Here is a 17,462-nt window from a genome sequence, read left to right as displayed (position 1 = left end):
TCTCGGCCTCCCAAAGTGCTGGGATTACAGGCTTGAGCCACCGCACCCGGCCCAGATCTTTCTTTACTACTAGCTCTGCCCTTTGAGAGATGTCAAGCCAAAAGAATCACTTTTATGTTTTATGTTGAACAACTCTGTGGTTGGGAGGCAGAGGCAGGAGGATCACTTGAGCCCAAGAGTTTGAGACCAGCCTGGGCAACATAAAGAGACCTCCTCACTACAAAACAATTTAAAAATTAGTCAGGCATGGTGGCAAGTGCCTGTGATCGCAGCTATTGGGGAGACTGAGGTGAGAGGATTGTTTCAGCCCAGGAGTTAGGAGCCATGATAATGCCACTGTATTCCAGCCTGGGTGATAGAGTGAGACCCTGTCTCAAAAAAAAAAAAAAAAAAAAAAAAAAGAAAAACTCAGAAAATTTTAATCCTGCTCACATTCATTCTCCATATACCAGCTCCTTGACCAAAATATCCATTTCCCTGGAGAAGAATAAAAGCCAGGCAGGCATACTGATTTCCAAACATGTATCAGAAGCTTATGGCTCTTGTTTCAGTCAAGAACACAGAATACCATCTGTGCTTCAGACATTCACTTGCCAGAGTCAGGATGCTTGATTAAAAGTTGGAGAACAAATGAACAAACGTTGTTTGACAATTGATATCAGACAGTATAAGGGACAAGCTATTCCGCTATGTTTTTAAACCTTTATCATTATCAAGTAAGACCAGAAAACAACATTCTTAGACCACAGCGGCTTATCTCCCTTTACAAATGCCTCAACTATCAGTCAATATAAAAAATACCCACAAAATTGCTATATTGTGCATGATGTTACTCGATATCACTATTTAGAGGTCTCACCCATAAAATTCTTAGGATTTTGTGCCTGGAAATTTCTAAATAACTTTATGAAAATAAAAACCACATAATCCATTGCATATGCCTTTAACCCTCTGGCTGTCAGGAAGCCAAGGGATACAATTTAAAAAAAGTAACACTAGGAGGGGGAGGGTGGCTCATGCCTGTAATTCCAGCACTTTGGGAGGCGGAGGCGGGCAGATCACCTGAGGTCAGGAGATCGAGACCATCCTGGTTAACACGGTGAAACCCCGACTCTATTTAAAAAAAAAAAAATTAGCCGGGCGTGGTGGCAGGCACCTGTAGTCTCAGCTACTTGGGAGGCTGAGGCAGGAGAATGGCGTGAACCCAAGAGGCAGGGCTTGCAGTGAGCCAAGATCACGCCACTGCACTCCAGCCTGGGAGACGCTCCAGACTCCGTCTCAAATAAATAAATAAATAAATAAAATAAAAAGTAACACTAAACTTTAGTAATTGTTTTATGCCAAATTGCTGCCACAATTACTGTAGTCCATGGTTCTGTAAGGCTTCTGATACCTACCTTAACAAACAGTGTGTACTTGTGACTATCAAACATACTTCAAATCCTTTCTTGAAAGCAGGTGAGATATTATTTAAAAATTAAATTATCACTGCTAATTAAAACATCAAAGGGCATCTGATAAATATATAGCTTTAGTAGAGATGATTATTTTATTTATTGATTGATTCTTTTGGGACAGAATCTCACTCTGTCACCCAGGCTGGAGTGCAATGGTGTGATCTCTGCTCACTGCAACCTCTGCCTCCCGGGTTCAAGCGATTCTCCTGCCTCAGTCTCCCAAGTAGCTGGGACTACAGGTGTGTGCCACCACACCCGGCTAAGTTTTGTATTTTTAGTAGAGACGGGGTTTTGCCACATTGGCCAGGCTGGTCTCAAACTCCTGACCTCAGGTGATCCACCTGCCTCGGCCTCCCAAAGTGCTGGAATTGCAGGTGTGAGCCACCGCACCCAGACAAGGTGATTATTTTAAAAATATACATATTCTAACATCACATAAGGCTTGAATAATAATTTTTTATAAATCACTTATCAAAAAATATATAAAATAAAAATCACTTATCAGCTCACCACCCAACACAATCGCTAGTACCATTTTTGTTATTATATCACTTAATAATCAACCAATGGCTCAGCCATTTCTCAAAGCCAAACTTTTTAAAATTAAAAGCTACCTTCCGCATAGAAGCATGTTTGTTACAAGGTATGTATCTAATAACTTGAAAAGGTTATTTAACTGTTTAAAAAATGTGGTGCTTTTGAAAAGATCTTACAAAAACAAAACAAAAATAGAGAAGCTTAGAAAGAAAATACATAAATAACATAAGGTGGTGCAAGTAAACTAAGTGATACTGCCTTGTTTTACTGTGTATAATTCTAATTTCACTTATTAAGACCAATCTTTCCCTATAGTAGTACTATAACATACAGACTTTGTTTGACAAAGTCTTAAAAAGTCCGTGAATTGCACTCCGATTATACAGCTTGGTTCAAGAAGTCCTCTAAAAATCTTAACCTTATTCTTATGGTTTCTTCTAAGTTATGGCAGCGATAGAGAAGAACACTTGTGCCTAAAACCTGTTTGCTCCTAACATAATCTATTAAGTGGAAAAACCTAGTTCAGCAATTTAGAGAGTAATACTCCTTGTTCTCTCCCTCTATAGGAGTGTTCTCCAAATGGCTTTGGGCCAATCATTCTCTCAGCTGTTTTGGTGAGGCCAGAAGACTGGCTATGTCTATCCAATAAGTGAGAAAACTAGTTTCTCTTTTCCCTTTCCTTTAAGGTCAGGCATAAGTGTATCCAATTGACATGGAATGTCAAGAAACACCGAAAGTGAATCTACAAGGTGGATAGTATTCTTAAGAAAATCTGAAGAATTTAGATTATGGAGATACTGACAAGTGCAAAATACACAGGATTAACTAACCACAACCAGAAGATACAGTTCTCAGGAAAACCCTAGGCAACCAAAGTTCAAGTCTTCCTCCTCTCAGCTAGTACAGAATAACCAAATAAACCAAAGTTATTTACAAATATTGAAGAAAATAAAGTCAAAATTTTAAAATATCTAAAAGTTCTTTTTAAAGCCAGGTGAGAGATCTTGTCAGCAAAAATTTAAAAGAACAATAATACCCAGAGCTGGGCAAGTTACTCTGCATCTTACTGTAGTTCCCTTCTCTGTAAAATAGGGATAGTAAGAGTTATTCCTCATAACAATTTTAAGGGGATTAAACACAATGTATACTAAATGCTTAGCAGGGAAACTAGCACGTTAGGCATCCACTATACATTAAATATTATGGCTGGGTGCGGTAGCTCATGCCTATAATCCCAGCACTTTGGGAGGCTGAGGTGGGGGAATCACCTGAGGTCAGGAGTTTGAAACCAGTCTGTCCAACATGGTGAAACCCCGTCTCTACTAAAAATACAAAATATTAGACGGGTGTGGTGGCGCATGCCTGTAATTCCAGCTATTCGGGAGGCTGAGGCGGAAGACCTGCTTGAACTTGAGTGGCGGAGGTTGCAGTGAGCTGAGATCGCACCACTGCACTCCTGGTCAACAAGAGTGAAACTCGTCTCAAAAAATAAATACATAAATATTATTAATATTGTATTATTGCTGACGAGACACATTGGTTCAACTTTTCTGGGGAGTAATCTGGCAATAGGCATCAAAAGCCTGAAAAATGGTATCTACCCTTTAACCTAAGAATTACCTTCCTAGGGATTTATTTTAAGGAAATAATCAGAAATGGTCAAAGATTTATGTTCATGGATTTTCATATAAAAGCATTAGATCAAAAACTAGAAATGTCCAGTAAGAATTTGGTTATATAAGCCGGGCGCGGTGGCTCACGCCTGTAATCCCAGCACTTTGGGAGGCCGAGGCGGGCGGATCACGAGGTCAGGAGTTCGAGACCAGCCTGGCCAATATAGTGAAACTCTATTTCTACTAAAAATACGAAAAATTAGACGGGCATGGTGGCGGGTGCCTGTAATCCCAGCTACTCGGTGGGGCTGAGGCAGGAGAACTGCTTGAACCTGGGAGGCAGAGGTTGCAGTGACCCCCGAGATCACGCCATTGCACTCCAGCCCAGGTGACAGTGCGAGACTCTGTCTCAAAAAAAAAAAAAAAGAATTTGGTTATATAAAACTATGGCATAATCAACTAGCCCACCTCAGTGGTACGTGCCTCTATTCTCAACTACTTGAGAGGCAGAGGCAGGCAGATCACTTGAGCCTGGGAGTGTGCAGATGCAGTGTGCTATGACTGTGCCTGTGAGTAGCTATTGGACTCCAGCCTGGGCAACATAGTGAGACCTCATCTCTAAAACATAAATTAAAATCTTTAATAATAAAAAAAAGAAAAGTATACTAAATATTAAAGGGAGAAACTGTTCAAAATATATTGCTAAGTGAAGAGAGCTATAAATGTATTAAACATTCTTGAAAAAGTGTATCTTACACAAATATCTAGGGAGTCAGAAATGATAATGTGACATTTATGTCAGGTGATGAAATTAAGAGGCATATCTTCTCCCTTCTGTGTTCTATATTTTCCACATTTTCTGCAATACCATCACCACTCCTTCTTGTCAACATTTATTGTTGTACTTATGGTTTGGACAAGATCCTAAGAACTTTACTCCTAGCTCATTCAATCCTCGTAACAACTGTATGGGTAGGTACTACTTTACAGATTAGATTACTGGGGCAAAGAAAGGTTAAGGATTCAGATCCAAGTTTTCTGATTTCAGCACTTTTAACACCCACCCCCTGTGTGTGTGTGTGTGTGTGTGTGTGTATTTCCTAAATAACTAGACAGCCAAGGATGATCCTTATGTTAGAAGAAAAGCTACTCTGTTCAAGAAAGCATCAACTAAGAGTCACCTGGGGGAGCAGTTACAGGGAGCAGTTACCATTTATTCAGTGTAGGAAAAACAAAGATGGGGGGAACTCCATAAAAAAGAATTGTGATTATGTTCAATGAAGATTTCAGAATATCTAGGAACCAAGAAGCTAATGATAAAGCCAAAAACAAGGAAATCTAACCAGTCAGTAATTATCCATGTTGGACTTAATAGAAATCAATCAGTAGAAAACTAAGTTGTCCTCCCCTTCTCCTCTCCCAATATATCTTCAGGTTCTGGGGTGCTGCATTATGCAGAGGGCAGAAGGATTAACACAAGGAGAAAATAAAGCTTTCATGCCTTCACATTTTTCCTAGACGCACAGGAAAAGGATTAAATATCCACAGGGGCCAAAGAAAACCTCTAAATGAAAAACATTATTGTCCCCTAACTATATTGCCAATCACAAAGTCTAGTCCTGTTTTGTATTCTTTATTAAGGCCCATGAGCCATAATGGTTTGGAAAAATCTAAAGACAGCAGTTTGTAAGCCTCTGTTGACTAAGGTATTGCCTGGTTACAGATGGCAATGTTTACACTATCATTTGCATCACAATCAGTAGCACAATAATTCGGGAAGAAGCTGTCCATTATGGATGGCATTACTTTATCAGCAGGATCTAAAAGAGATAAGGGGAGTTACACTTGGAAATCAGTACAAAGAAAGCAAAAAAGTCAGCAAAAGCATTTAGGAAAAAAATATTCGAAATATTCTTATCTGATTATTAGGTGAAAACTTTCCCCTTAACAGATCTGTAAGATCGTGGGCAGAGCCCTGATTAAATCGATAGGGTAACAACAAAATACAAATTACACCTATCAGAAACTAAAGATCCCACACTTAGGTGGAAGGGGCACTGAAATAATCAGGTAACCAAGTTATCTCTAAAACAGTCCCATGGTGCCGGTAGAGGGTGTAAGTCAGGGAAGGAAGCAAGTTTTACTGGCAAGGCAATGGAAAAAATGCAAGTTGCAATGCACTGTCCAGTCCTGGTCTTCCACTACATTACCTGTCCTCAATTATCTTTAACATTCAGGTATAAAATTGTTTCCTAAATTCCCTACACAGAGCTTAAGAAGTAGCCAAGTTTAGGATGGACTCGGTTACTGAAAAATACGCTTTTGCATTATCTGTACCACTAGCTGCACTGGGGAAGGTCAAAGATTCCAGAATTGAGGTTTCCAAGATTTTCTGGATGGCTCAAGCTGAGATGCTGGCTATCAAGGATGCAGAGTCAACGCATCACTTTAACCAATCAAGTAGATTTATGGCTCCGATTACTCAGGTGGATGATTCATAAGATGAGAAAAGTCAACGCTTGCAGATCTAAGGTAAGTCGTAATAATTTTGGCGCCTGCAGTACATAATGTCAGTTTCTCTCAACACCAAGCCGAACGGACCAACACCATTTCGAATTAAAAAGCTGCTTCTTGGACTCTAGGAGAAGAAAGACCAGGAGAGCTCAGTACGCAGGTAGGCTCTCTAAATGCAAGCTAGTCCAAGAGCTGAAGCAACCCCATCCAGCCTGGGTGGCTCAACAGCAAAGCCAAGCCACGTGTCCCTACCGCCCTGGCTAAGCGTCGATCCCCTCTCGTCGCTCTATGCAGCCACTATCTATTGGGTCCCCCAGCCCTTGCCCTCAAACGCATAAGCTTCGCCTCATGCTCCATCTTTTGACTCCACCCCACGACACGGTAAGAATGAACGTGACCCTCCCGCGAGAGGTAAAATAACGGAAACAGCCCGTGGGGTAGGCTAGTCACAGAGCTGCACCCCCTCCCTCCTCCCCTAGTCTGTTTGAGTTCAAGCGGCGACCCCATCCCTCCTGTCCTCTGCCGCCTGTGCAGGTGAGGTCTAGTCGGGGTCCCAACTTGGTCCTTACCAGGTCTCCTGGTTGCTGAATTTCTTAGTCACCACCTTGCCTAGCTCCAGGCCCAGGCGGTCAGCAATTTTCTGAGATAAGTCCTGGTGGGAGCTGCCGCTGAAGATTTTGATATTCGGCATCCTGGCCAACTACCCTAAGCACTCCGCTAAGCGATCACGGATGCTGCAGAGACGGGAGCCGAAGTCGGCCAGAGACTCAATACTAAGCGCTTTGCGTTGCTACTCCGCCATCTTACATTCCCGCCCGGCGCGCGGCTCTAAATTACCCAGAGCGGCGGAGGTGGGGTCAGCAGCGAAGTCCACACCCAGCTGGCAACGATTAGCTAAGAGGGAGCGAAGGGCGGGGTTTGGTCCTTACTATAGCTCTGCCTCCTTCTGATTCTCTCAGGTATTGGCTGAAGAAAATGAACGGGGACGAGTCTAACCCGTAGCCCGGCCCCCTGTAGCTAGGCGGTCGGGCACAGGAGACGTTGGACTAGGGGTGGAGGGATGCTCGTGACGTCTGGGACCAGATCGTACCCGCTAGCGGGAAATCAACCATGCCTGCTTTTTTATTTCCCCTCCCTCAGCGCAGGAAAGTAAGTCTGGCTCTGGTTTAGCGTTTCCTTTAAGAAAATCTGTTTATCAGGATGACAGCCACGAGTTTGCATGTTTCTGAACACATTTTTTATCTCTTTATAAGGATGGGGCTGAATTAAAACATTTTTACATCACAGACGTGCATGCAAAGAGTTTGCTTGCCCATTGTAATTGCAGTGTCGCCTTTGCCTGCAAGACAGTTTCCAAGGGGGAAGTGACTGAAGGCATGCCACCTGAATCATCCAAGAGACACTGCAAGAGAAAGTTGCTTTGTTTCTAGTGCTGGAACCAAGTATGTTGAGACAAGTGAAGGAGGATGAATTTTCCAAACTATCTGGACAATAAAGATCTAACTTTTATAGCCCTTGGAAAGGAAAGAAAGTACAGTGTTCTATGGGACTTCAGATAAAGAGCCCTGAAGGGATTGAAAAAAACCTGGGTTTTAGTCCTGTCTGCCTCATGTAAGCCTCAATGTCATCATCTACATGTTGCTAATGTGGCCTTTTACACCATGTTTTATTATTTTTGTAGTGATACTTGTTAATTGGACCTAAGTGAGCTTTTATTCTTGCACCACGTTTCCATTAAGCGTATTTCAAGCATGGGTTAGGAGAAGATAAAAATCATACAATTCTGGAATCAAAAGTGACCATTGTGCTCAAAACTACCAAATGTAAAAATAGAAGGGACCTCAGAGATCATATAGTCATTTTACATACGATAAAACTGAGATGGAGGTGGGAGAGGGATTTATCTAAGTGGCAAAGGCAGAAAATACTCAAAGCAGCATCCTATCTTTGTCTTACCGCCATTTTCAGCAGTGTCCATGGAGGACTTCTCCTTCTGACCTTTTGTTGCACGTTTACAAGCTCAGAAATTTAATGTAAGCCCATGTATGTAGGAATACTCAGAGAACGAAGTAAACTGCAAGGTAGAATGTTAGTAGTCTTCCATCATAGGCCATTCATCAAATATTTACTGAGTGTTCTATTGCATATAAGGCAGTGTGCTAGGCATTGAGGGGACTACAAAGTATTTGCCCCAAGGGATTCGTTCATTCAATAAACATTTAGTGAACATTCTTTATGTGCTAGGCCCTGTTTATTAGCACAAGGATACAGTAGTAAACAATTAAAAATATGCTGCTCTCATGGAGTTTACGTTCTTATAAATAAGCAAAATACATAGTATGTCAAATGGCAATAAGTGCTGTGGGAAAAAAATCAGGCAAGGAAGGTGCGATAATGTGCCAGAGTGTAGAGGAGAGGAGTACAATTTTAAGTAGGGTGGTCAGAGAAGACCTGTCTGGGAAGGTAACATTTGGGCAAAGACCTGAAGGAGGAAAAAAAAAAAACAAAAAATGAGCCATGCTGATGTCTCGATAAGCAAAGAGAACACCAAGGGCAAATACCCTAAGGCAGATGTATCTCGCTTGTTTGAGAAATACCAACGCGGGGCGAGTGTTGTGTGGTGGAAGTGGAATGTATCTATAAAAGGAGGAAAGTGAGGTCAATGAGATAAGAGTGATTGGAGGCCGGCCGGGCAAGGTGGCTCACGCCTGTAATCCCAGCACCTGGGGGCGCCGAGGCGGGCGGATCACTTGAGCTCAGGAGTTCAAGACCGGCCTGGGCAATGTGGCGAAACCTCGTCTCTACAAAAAATACAAAAATTAGCCAGGCGTGGTGGTGGGCACCTGTAGTCCCACTGAGGCAAGAGAATCACTTGAACTTGGGAGGCGGAGGTTGCTGCAGTGAGTGGAGATCACACCACTGTACTCCAGCCTGGGCGACAGAGTGAGATTCTGTCTAAACAAAACAAAACAGTGAATGGGGGACTCAGGTGGGCGCGATGGCTCATGCCTGTAAACCCAGTACATTGGGAGGCCGAGGCAGGCAGATCGCTTGAGCTAAGGATTTGCAGACCAGTCTGGGCCACATGGCAAAACCTTGTCTCTACAAAAAATACAAAAATAGCTGGGCATGGTGGCAAGCATCTGTAGTCCCAGCTTCTGGGGAGGATGAGGTGAGAGGATCACTTGAGCCTGGGAGGCAGAGATTGCAGTAAGCCGAGATTGCGCCACTGCCTTCCAGCCTAGGCGACAGAGAGAGACCTTGTCTCAAAAAAAAAAAAAAAAAAAAAACTGATTGTGGGGAGAGTGCTGATCGTGCAGAACCTTATAGGTTATTTTAGGGGTTTTTGCTTTTACTGAATAAGAATTTTTAGCAAAGAGTGACATGATCTAACTTCCCTTTTAAAAAGATCACCCCAGCTAATGAGAACAGAGTGTAGGAGGCAAGATAGGAAGCAGGAAGACCGATTAGGAGTTAACTTCCAAAGAAAGTTGATAAGACATTTATACAAACAATTACAAAGCACAGATAGTGTAATACACTACCATAGAGAAGCCTGTGCTTGGATAACGTGGAGGCTGCTGTAACAAGGAGACTCTAAAATGTAGCGGCTTTAGTAAGACAAATTATTTCTCTCTTGCATAACAGGTTGGCTGGTCTAAGCCAGTGGGATGATTCTGCTCCATGCTAGGTCATGGACACATCCACATTCTAGCTCAGAGAAGAGGTCTAGGCAAGGGATTTCCTTTTAAGTAAATGAGATGAAATTTGTCCGTCCCACTTTCTGTCACATCCCTTTGGCAAGAGCTCAGTCACAATTCGCACCTAACTGCAAGAAAGACTAGGAAATGTTTTGTTAGGTGGCCCCGTTCCCAGAAAGAAGAGAAAGTGAATTTTGGGTATGCAACTAGAAGTCTCCCATAAGTCCCAAACAAAATGCTGTGCAGGTCCGGAGGTAGAAGATAGCACCTCTGCATGGAGTATCCTGGGAAATATTTTTGGAGGTAGAGCACACGAGTTAGGCTTTGATTGATGAGTAGGGTTTTGACAGGCAATGATTGGGAGAAGGTGGATCTTCCAGGCAGGAAGAAAAGATGAGGAAGCAAAGAGAGATTCTGAAGAAGAGAAAATAGGTTAGTTTTTCTGGAATATCAAGTACCATATTGGGACTTCATTCAGCAGGCAATAGGAAGCCATTGACTGTTCTGCAGTAAGAGCATGACACGATCATAACTGTGCTTCAGGTAAACTTTTCTGTATAGGGTGAAGAATAGGGAAGAGATTGGAGGCAGGCAAACCAGATTGGGAGAGCAAGTTAGTAATGTCATTAACTATGCCAGTAGCTGTAGGGTTTAAGAAGAGGAATGGTAAAGACATTGTGAATCTCAACCTTTTAGAGATTATGGACCCCTTTGAGAATTTTATGACCACTATAGATCCTCTCTCCAGACACAAGTATTCCTCACTTTATTGCACTTTACTTTATTGTGCTTTGCAGATACTGCATTTTTTACAACTTGAAGGTTTATGGCAACCCTCTATTGAGCAAGTCTATTGATGCCATTTTTCCAAGAGCATGTGCTCATTTTGTGATTCTTTGTCACATTTTGGTAATTTTTGCAATATTTCAAGCTTTATTATTATTATTATTATTTTATATCTGTTATGGTGATCTATGATCAGTGGTCTTTGATGCTACTATTGTGATCGTTTTGGGATGCCATGAACCATGCCTATGTAAGACAGGAAACTTAATTGATAAATGTTGTGTGTGTTCTATGTTCTGACTGTTCCACTGACCAGCCATTCCTCCATTTCCCTTTCTCTCCTCATGCCTCCTTATTTTCCGAGGGACAACACTGTTGAAAGTAGGCTAATTAATAACCCTGCTGTGCCCTCTAAGTGTTCAAGTAAAAGGAAGTGTTGCATGTCTCTCACTTTAAATCAAAAGCTAAAAATGATTAAACTGAGTGAGGAAGACATGTTAAAAGCTGAGACAGGCTGAAAGCTAGGTCTCTTGTGCTAGTTAACCAAGTTGTGAATGCAAAGGAAAAGTTCTTGAAGGAAATGAATAGTGCTACTCCAGTGAACACGTGAATGATAAGAAAGCAAAACAGCTCTACTGACAATATGGAGAAAGTTTGAGTGGTCTGAATAGATCAACCCAGCCACAAAATTCTCTTACGGCAAAGCCTAACCCAGAGCAAGGCCCTAACTCCCTTCATTTCTGTGAAGGCTGGGAGACATGAAGAAGCTGCAGAAGAAAAGTATGAAGTTAGCAGAGGTTGGTTTATTAGGTTTAAGGAAAGAAGACATCTCCATAACATAAACGTGCAAGGTGAAGCAGCAAGTGCTGATGTAGGAGCTGCAGCAAGTTACCCAGAACATCTAGCTAAGATTATTGATAAAGATGACTATACTAAACAACAGATTTTCAGTGTAGACGGTAAAAGCCTTCTATTCAAAGAAAATGCCATCTAAGACTTTCACAACTAGAGAGGTCAATATCTGGCTTCAAAGCTCCGAAGGACAGATTGACTCTCTTGTTAGAAGCTAATGCAGCCATTGACTGCATCAGTCAATGCTCATGTATCATTCTGAAAATTCTAAGGCCCTAAATAATTAGGCTACATTCTATTCTGCCTGTGCTCTATAAATGGAACAACAAAACCTGGATGATAGTACATCTGTTTATAGCATGGTTTACTGAATATTTTAAGCCCATTGTTGAGACCTACAGCTAAAAAAAGAGAGATTCCTTTCAAAATATTACTCTTCATTGTCAATGCACCTGGTCAGCCAAGAGCTCTGATGGAGATGTACAAGGAGATTAAAACTATTTTCATGCTTGCCAACACAACAACCATTCTGAAGCTTATGGATCAAGGAGTCATTTTGACTTTCAAATCTTATTTTTTAAGAAATAAGTTTTGTAAGGCTGCCATAGATAGTGATTCTTCTGATGAATCTGAGCTAAGTAAATTGCAAATCTTCTGGAAAGGATTCACCATTTTATTTCATTTTATTTGTTGTGATTAAAACAACAACTATTGTATTTGTTCACAATTCTGCAGTCAGGAATTTGGGCAGGGCTCAGCTGGAATGTTCCTATGCTTCATATGGTGTCAGTTGGTATATCCTAGAAGGTTGCAGTCAAGGTCAGCTTCACAGGCATGCAACCTATGTAGTTGCGGAGAGCCCCACACTCAGAGGGACCTTGCAGTTAGTTTAATGCTCTGCTGTTGCCATCTTAAAATTCTAAATAACTTTTGAACAATGGATCTTGCATTTCTGTTTTGCACTGGGCTCCACAAATTATGTAGCTGGTGTTGGTTATAATCAGATGGTGACTGGGGCTGGACTATCCAGGATAGCTTCATTCACAAATCTAGGGTTTTAGTAGGGTTGGCTGGGAGGCTGGGACCGCTCTGTCTCTCTCTCTACATGACTAGCTTGGGCTTTCCCACATGGCAACTGGATCAAAATATTCATAAGCCTTCCATGTTATGAGTTTTTTTCTTGTTGTCACCTCCTCCTTTTTCCAGGGTACATGCTGCTGCTGGATTAACCCCATAGAAAGTTTCAGTTCATAGAGGGACACCAGATTCACCATTTTAGATACCATTAACATTCATGATTCATGAGAGGAGGCCAAAATATTAACAGGAGTTTGGAGGAAGTTGATTCCAGCTCTCCCAGATGGCTTTAAGGAGTTCAAGACTTTAGTGGAGGAAGTAACTGCAGATGTGGTGGAAATAGCAAGAGAACTAGAATTAGAAGTGGAAACTGAAGATGTGACTAAATTGCTGCAATCTCATGATAAAATTTGAATGGATGAGCAGTCATCTCTCTCTTTTTTTCCTTTGCTTACGGATGAGGAAACAAAGTGGTTTCTTGAAATGGAATCTATTTCTGGTGAAGATGCTGTGGGCATTGTTGAAATGACAACAAATGATTTAGAACATTACATAAACAGTGGCAGGGTTTGAGAGGATTGCATCCAACTTTGAAAGAAGTTCTGCTGTGGCTAAAATGTTATCAAACAGCATTTTATGCTACAGATAAATCTTCTGTGAAAGGAAGTCAATCAGTGTGGCAAATTTCATTGTTGTCTTTTTAAGAAAATTTTTATAGCCAATCCACCCTTTAGCAACTGCCACCCTAATCAGTCAGGAGCCCTCAATGTTGAGGCAAGATCCTCCACCAGCAAAAAAGATTACTACTTGCTAAAGGCTTAGATGATCATTAGCATTTTTTAGCAATGAAGTTTTTTTGTTTGTTTTTGGTTTTTTTTTTGAGACAGAGTCTCACTCTGTCACCCAGGCTGTAGTGCAGTGGCATGATCTTGGCTCACTGCAACTTCCGCCTCCTGGGTTCAAGCGATTGTCATGCCTCAGCCACTTGAGTAGCTGGGATTACAGGCGTGCACCAAGTAGAGACAGGGTTTTGCCATGTTGACCAGGCTGGTCTCAAATTCCTGGCCTCAAGTGATCTGCCCACCTCGGCTTCACAAAATGCTAGGATTACAGGCATAAGCCACCGTGCCTAGCCTACCATAAAGTATTTTTTAATCCAGGTATTGATATGGTTTGGATATATGTTTCCTCAAAATGACAAGTTAAAATGTAATCCCCAGTTGGAAACAGTTCTGGTGAGAGATGTTTGGGTCATGGGGGTGGATCCCTCATGAATGGCTTAGTGCTGTACTTCAATAGTGATTGAGTTCTTTATTCTGAGTTCATGGGAGATCTGGTTGTTTTAGAGTGTGGCACTTTTCCCCTTTGTTTCCTTGCTTCCGCTCTTGCCATGTGACATGCTGGCTCCCTGTCACCTTCTGCCATGATTGGAAGCTTCCTGAGGTCCTCACCAGGAGCAGATGCCAGCACCACATTTCCTATAAAGCCTGCAGAGCTGTGAGCCAATTAAACCTCTTTTTCTTTATAAATTACCCAGACTCGGGTATTTCTTTATAGTAACACACACACAAAAAAAACAGCCTAATATAGGCACGTACTTATTATTTTAGACATAATGCTATTGCACACTTAACAGACTACAGTGTAGTGTAAACGTAATTTCTCTATGCACTGGGAAATAAAAAAAATTCATGTGATTTGCTTTATTGCAATGTTTGATTTACTGTGGTGGTCTGAAACTGAGTCCACAATATTTTCAAGGTATGCCTGTAAATTATCACAGAAGCTTGGACTCATTAGTTTAAAACTAAACACAGGCCAGATGCAGTGGCTCACTCCTGTAATGCCAGCACTTTGGGAGGCCAAGGTGGGCGGATCACAAGGTCAGAAGTTCGAGAACAGCCTGGCCAACATGGTGAAACCTTGTCTCTACAAAAAATACAAAAATTAGCCGGGCGTGGTGGCATGCACCTGTAATCCTAGCTATTCGGGAGGCTGAGGCAGGAAAATTGATGGAATCTGGGAGGCAGATGTTCCAGTGAGCTGAGATTGCACCACTGCACTCCAGCCTGGGTGACAGAACAAGACTCCGTCTGAGTGATGGGGCGGGTGGGGAACTAAACATTCCATTAGGGCAAAAACTAAGTGCTGTGATCTGATTGGCTATCTGTAGAATGTAAACGTGTGTGGAAAGAATGTTATCTTTGCTCCTTATTTCTCTCTAGAAAGATAAGCACAATCAGGGTATGTGGGCAAGGAATTACTCTTTGAGAGATTATTTATTTACTTATTTTTATTTTTGAGACGGAGTTTGACTCTTGTCACCCAGGCTGGAGTGTAGTGGTGCGATCTCGACTCACTGCAACCTCAGTCCGCCTCCCAGGTGCAAGCGATTCTCCTGCCTCAGTCTCCTGAGTAGCTGAAATTACAGGCATCCATCACCATGCCCAGCTAATTTTTTGTAGTTTTCATAGAGACGAGGTTTCACTATGTTGATCAGGCTGGTCTTGAACTCCTGACCTCAAGTGATCCACCTGCCTCAGCCTCCCAAAGTGCTGGGATTACAGACGTGAGCCACCTCGCACGGTAAGAGATTTAATTTAAATCTCTTTGAGGAGATTTGAATTAAAATACTTTAGAAAAAAAAATGTCCTCAGCCAGGCGTGGTGGCTCATGCCTGTAATCCCAGCACTTTGGGAGGCCGAGGCAGGTGGATCACCTGAGGTTAGGAGTTTGAGACCAGCCTGGCCAACATGGTGAAACCCCCCGTCTCTACTAAAAAAATAAAAAATAAATAAATACAAAATTAGCCGGGTGTAGTGGTGCATGCCTGTAATCCCAAAGCACTTTGGGAGGCCAGGCGATCTCCTGACAAGGTAAGGAGATTGAGACCATCCTGGCTAACATGGTGAAACCCCGTCTCTACTAAAAATACACACACACACACACAAAAAAAAAAATTAGCCAGGCGTGGTGGTGGGCGCCTTTAGTCCTAGCTACTCGGGAGACTGAGTTACGAGAGTGGCATGAACCTGGGAGGTGGAGCTTGCAGTGAGCCGAGATCACACCACTGTACTCCAGGCTGGGCCACAGAGTGAGACTCCGTCTCAAAAAAAAAAAAAAAAAAAGAAAGAAAGAAAGAAAAAAAAATCTCCTCAAACTTTTAGGGATGGATGAACATGGACAAATTAGACCATCAGAATAGGGACAATATATGTGTCAGCTAGGCATTAAGTCCATAAGAGATTTTTAAAAACTGGCAGAATTATATGTAAATCATGGCGAGTTCTGTAAATCTGATATATTGTCATTCAAAAGAAATGTGCTGAGTACCTATATACCAGGGCCTCTGGAGGGTGTGCCTACAGAGAATTAACAGTACACTATGCTTTCCCTTGAGTGGAGCAGACAAGACAGATACTTACAGAAATAAGGTTAATAATGGGGGCATGAGAAACATGATCATATTGAAAGAATCTGGGAAGGGTCTTGCAGAAAATGGGTGAGGTAAGACCAAAGATATTAACCTGAGGATACAGAGCGGGGAGAAGAGCTTTAACAAAGGCCATGGGCAGGTGAATGTATGTGTGGGGTGAGGCGAGGAAGGGTGTGTTCAGAGCTCAGGCAAGAAAGGCAGCTAGAAGCCTGTGGTGGTCAGATATTTTTTTTTTTTAAAGACAGGGGCTTGCTATGTTGCCCAGGCTGGTCTCAGATCCTCCTGCTTCAACCTCCCAAGTAACTGGGACTACAGTCATGTGTTGTTGCACCAGCTGATGGTGAATTTTATGTGTCAACTTGAGTAGACTGTGGTCCCAGTTATTGAATCAAACACTGATTTAGGTGTTGCTGTAAAGGTATTTTGTAAATGTGATTAGCATTCATAATGGGTCGACTTTAAGTACGGAGATTTTCCTAGTTAGTCTGGGTGAGCCGGATCCAATCAATTAAAAAGCCTTAAGAATGGAGCTGAGGTTTCTGTAAGGAAAAAGAAATTCCATGTGTGGACTACAGCTTCAGCTACTGCCCAGAATTCTAGCCTGCCCCTCCTGATGGCCTGCCACACGGATTTCAGACTAGCCTAGCCAGCCCCCACAATGACGTAAGCCAAATCCTTACAATAAATTTCTTAATATATGTCTTGTACTGGTTCTCCTTCTCTCTCTCTCTCTTTTTTTTTTTGAGATGGATTTTCGCTCGCTCTTGTTGCCCAGGCTGGAGTGCAGTGGCACGGTCTCGGCTCACTGCAACCTCTGCCTCCCGGGTTCAAGCAATTCTCCTGCTTCAGCCTCCCAAGTAGCTGAGATTACAGGCATGTGCCACCACGCCTGGCTAATTTTGTATTTTTAGTAGAGACAGGGCTTCACCTTGTTGGTCAGGCTGGTCTCAAACTCCTGACCTCAGGTGATCCACCCACCTCGGCCTCCCAAAGTGCTGGGATTGCAGGTGTGAGCCACTGCGCCCAGCCTGGTTCTCTTTCTCTGGTTGACCCTGACTGATATAAAACCAGACTGTGGAGGGCTTTGAATGCCAGTTTGAGAGTACTGAATGCAGTCCAGATGAGGGGAGCTCTGAACTCTGAGCTAGAAGGAAAGGGAAGGGAAGAGCATTGATAATTCTAGAAAATGCTGAGGGATGCCCTCTTGCCCATATTTCATATTTCCAATCAACTCCAAAGCTCAGGGCCTCTGGGAAAATTATGTAAACACCCTTCTCAGTGGAAGGGCTCCCACCCTCTCCCCACCCCCTGGGATGTTTTGGTCTGGCTGGCTATACCTCCCTTTGAGACCCCAGGCATTATAGGAGAGTCTAAATTCATCCACTTGTTCAATCAGTCATTTCTTCTGCAGGCATTTCTTTTTGTTGTTGTGTATTTTTTTTGCTGGACATGATAATTTTTATTTATTTATTTATTTGACAAGGTCTCA

General features: G+C 42.4%; 1 protein-coding gene across 5 annotated transcripts in view; it reads right to left on the bottom strand.

Annotated features, from left to right (window-relative positions):
* The window catches only part of PRPS1 (phosphoribosyl pyrophosphate synthetase 1), a 26,235-nt gene extending 19,218 nt beyond the window's left edge, over positions 1 to 7,017 (bottom strand). For 3 of the 5 annotated variants that reach the window (XM_011958720.1, XM_011958721.1, XM_011958723.1), the window contains exon 1: positions 6,691 to 6,965. In XM_011958720.1, coding sequence (XP_011814110.1) covers positions 6,691 to 6,812 — 122 coding nt within the window. In that variant the 5' untranslated portion in view covers positions 6,813 to 6,965. Of the gene's footprint in view, positions 1 to 6,690 lie in introns of all 5 variants that reach the window. The other 2 variants (XM_011958722.1, XM_011958724.1) reach the window with 1 other exon arrangement.
* Between the last annotated feature and the right edge of the window lie 10,445 nt (positions 7,018 to 17,462).

The sequence above is a fragment of the Colobus angolensis genome, unplaced genomic scaffold (assembly GCF_000951035.1).
Source record: "Colobus angolensis palliatus isolate OR3802 unplaced genomic scaffold, Cang.pa_1.0 Scaffold472, whole genome shotgun sequence".
Taxonomy (NCBI): domain Eukaryota; kingdom Metazoa; phylum Chordata; class Mammalia; order Primates; family Cercopithecidae; genus Colobus; species Colobus angolensis.
The sequence above is the reverse complement of the archived record's forward strand: the minus strand, read 5'-3'. Positions and strand labels throughout refer to the sequence as shown.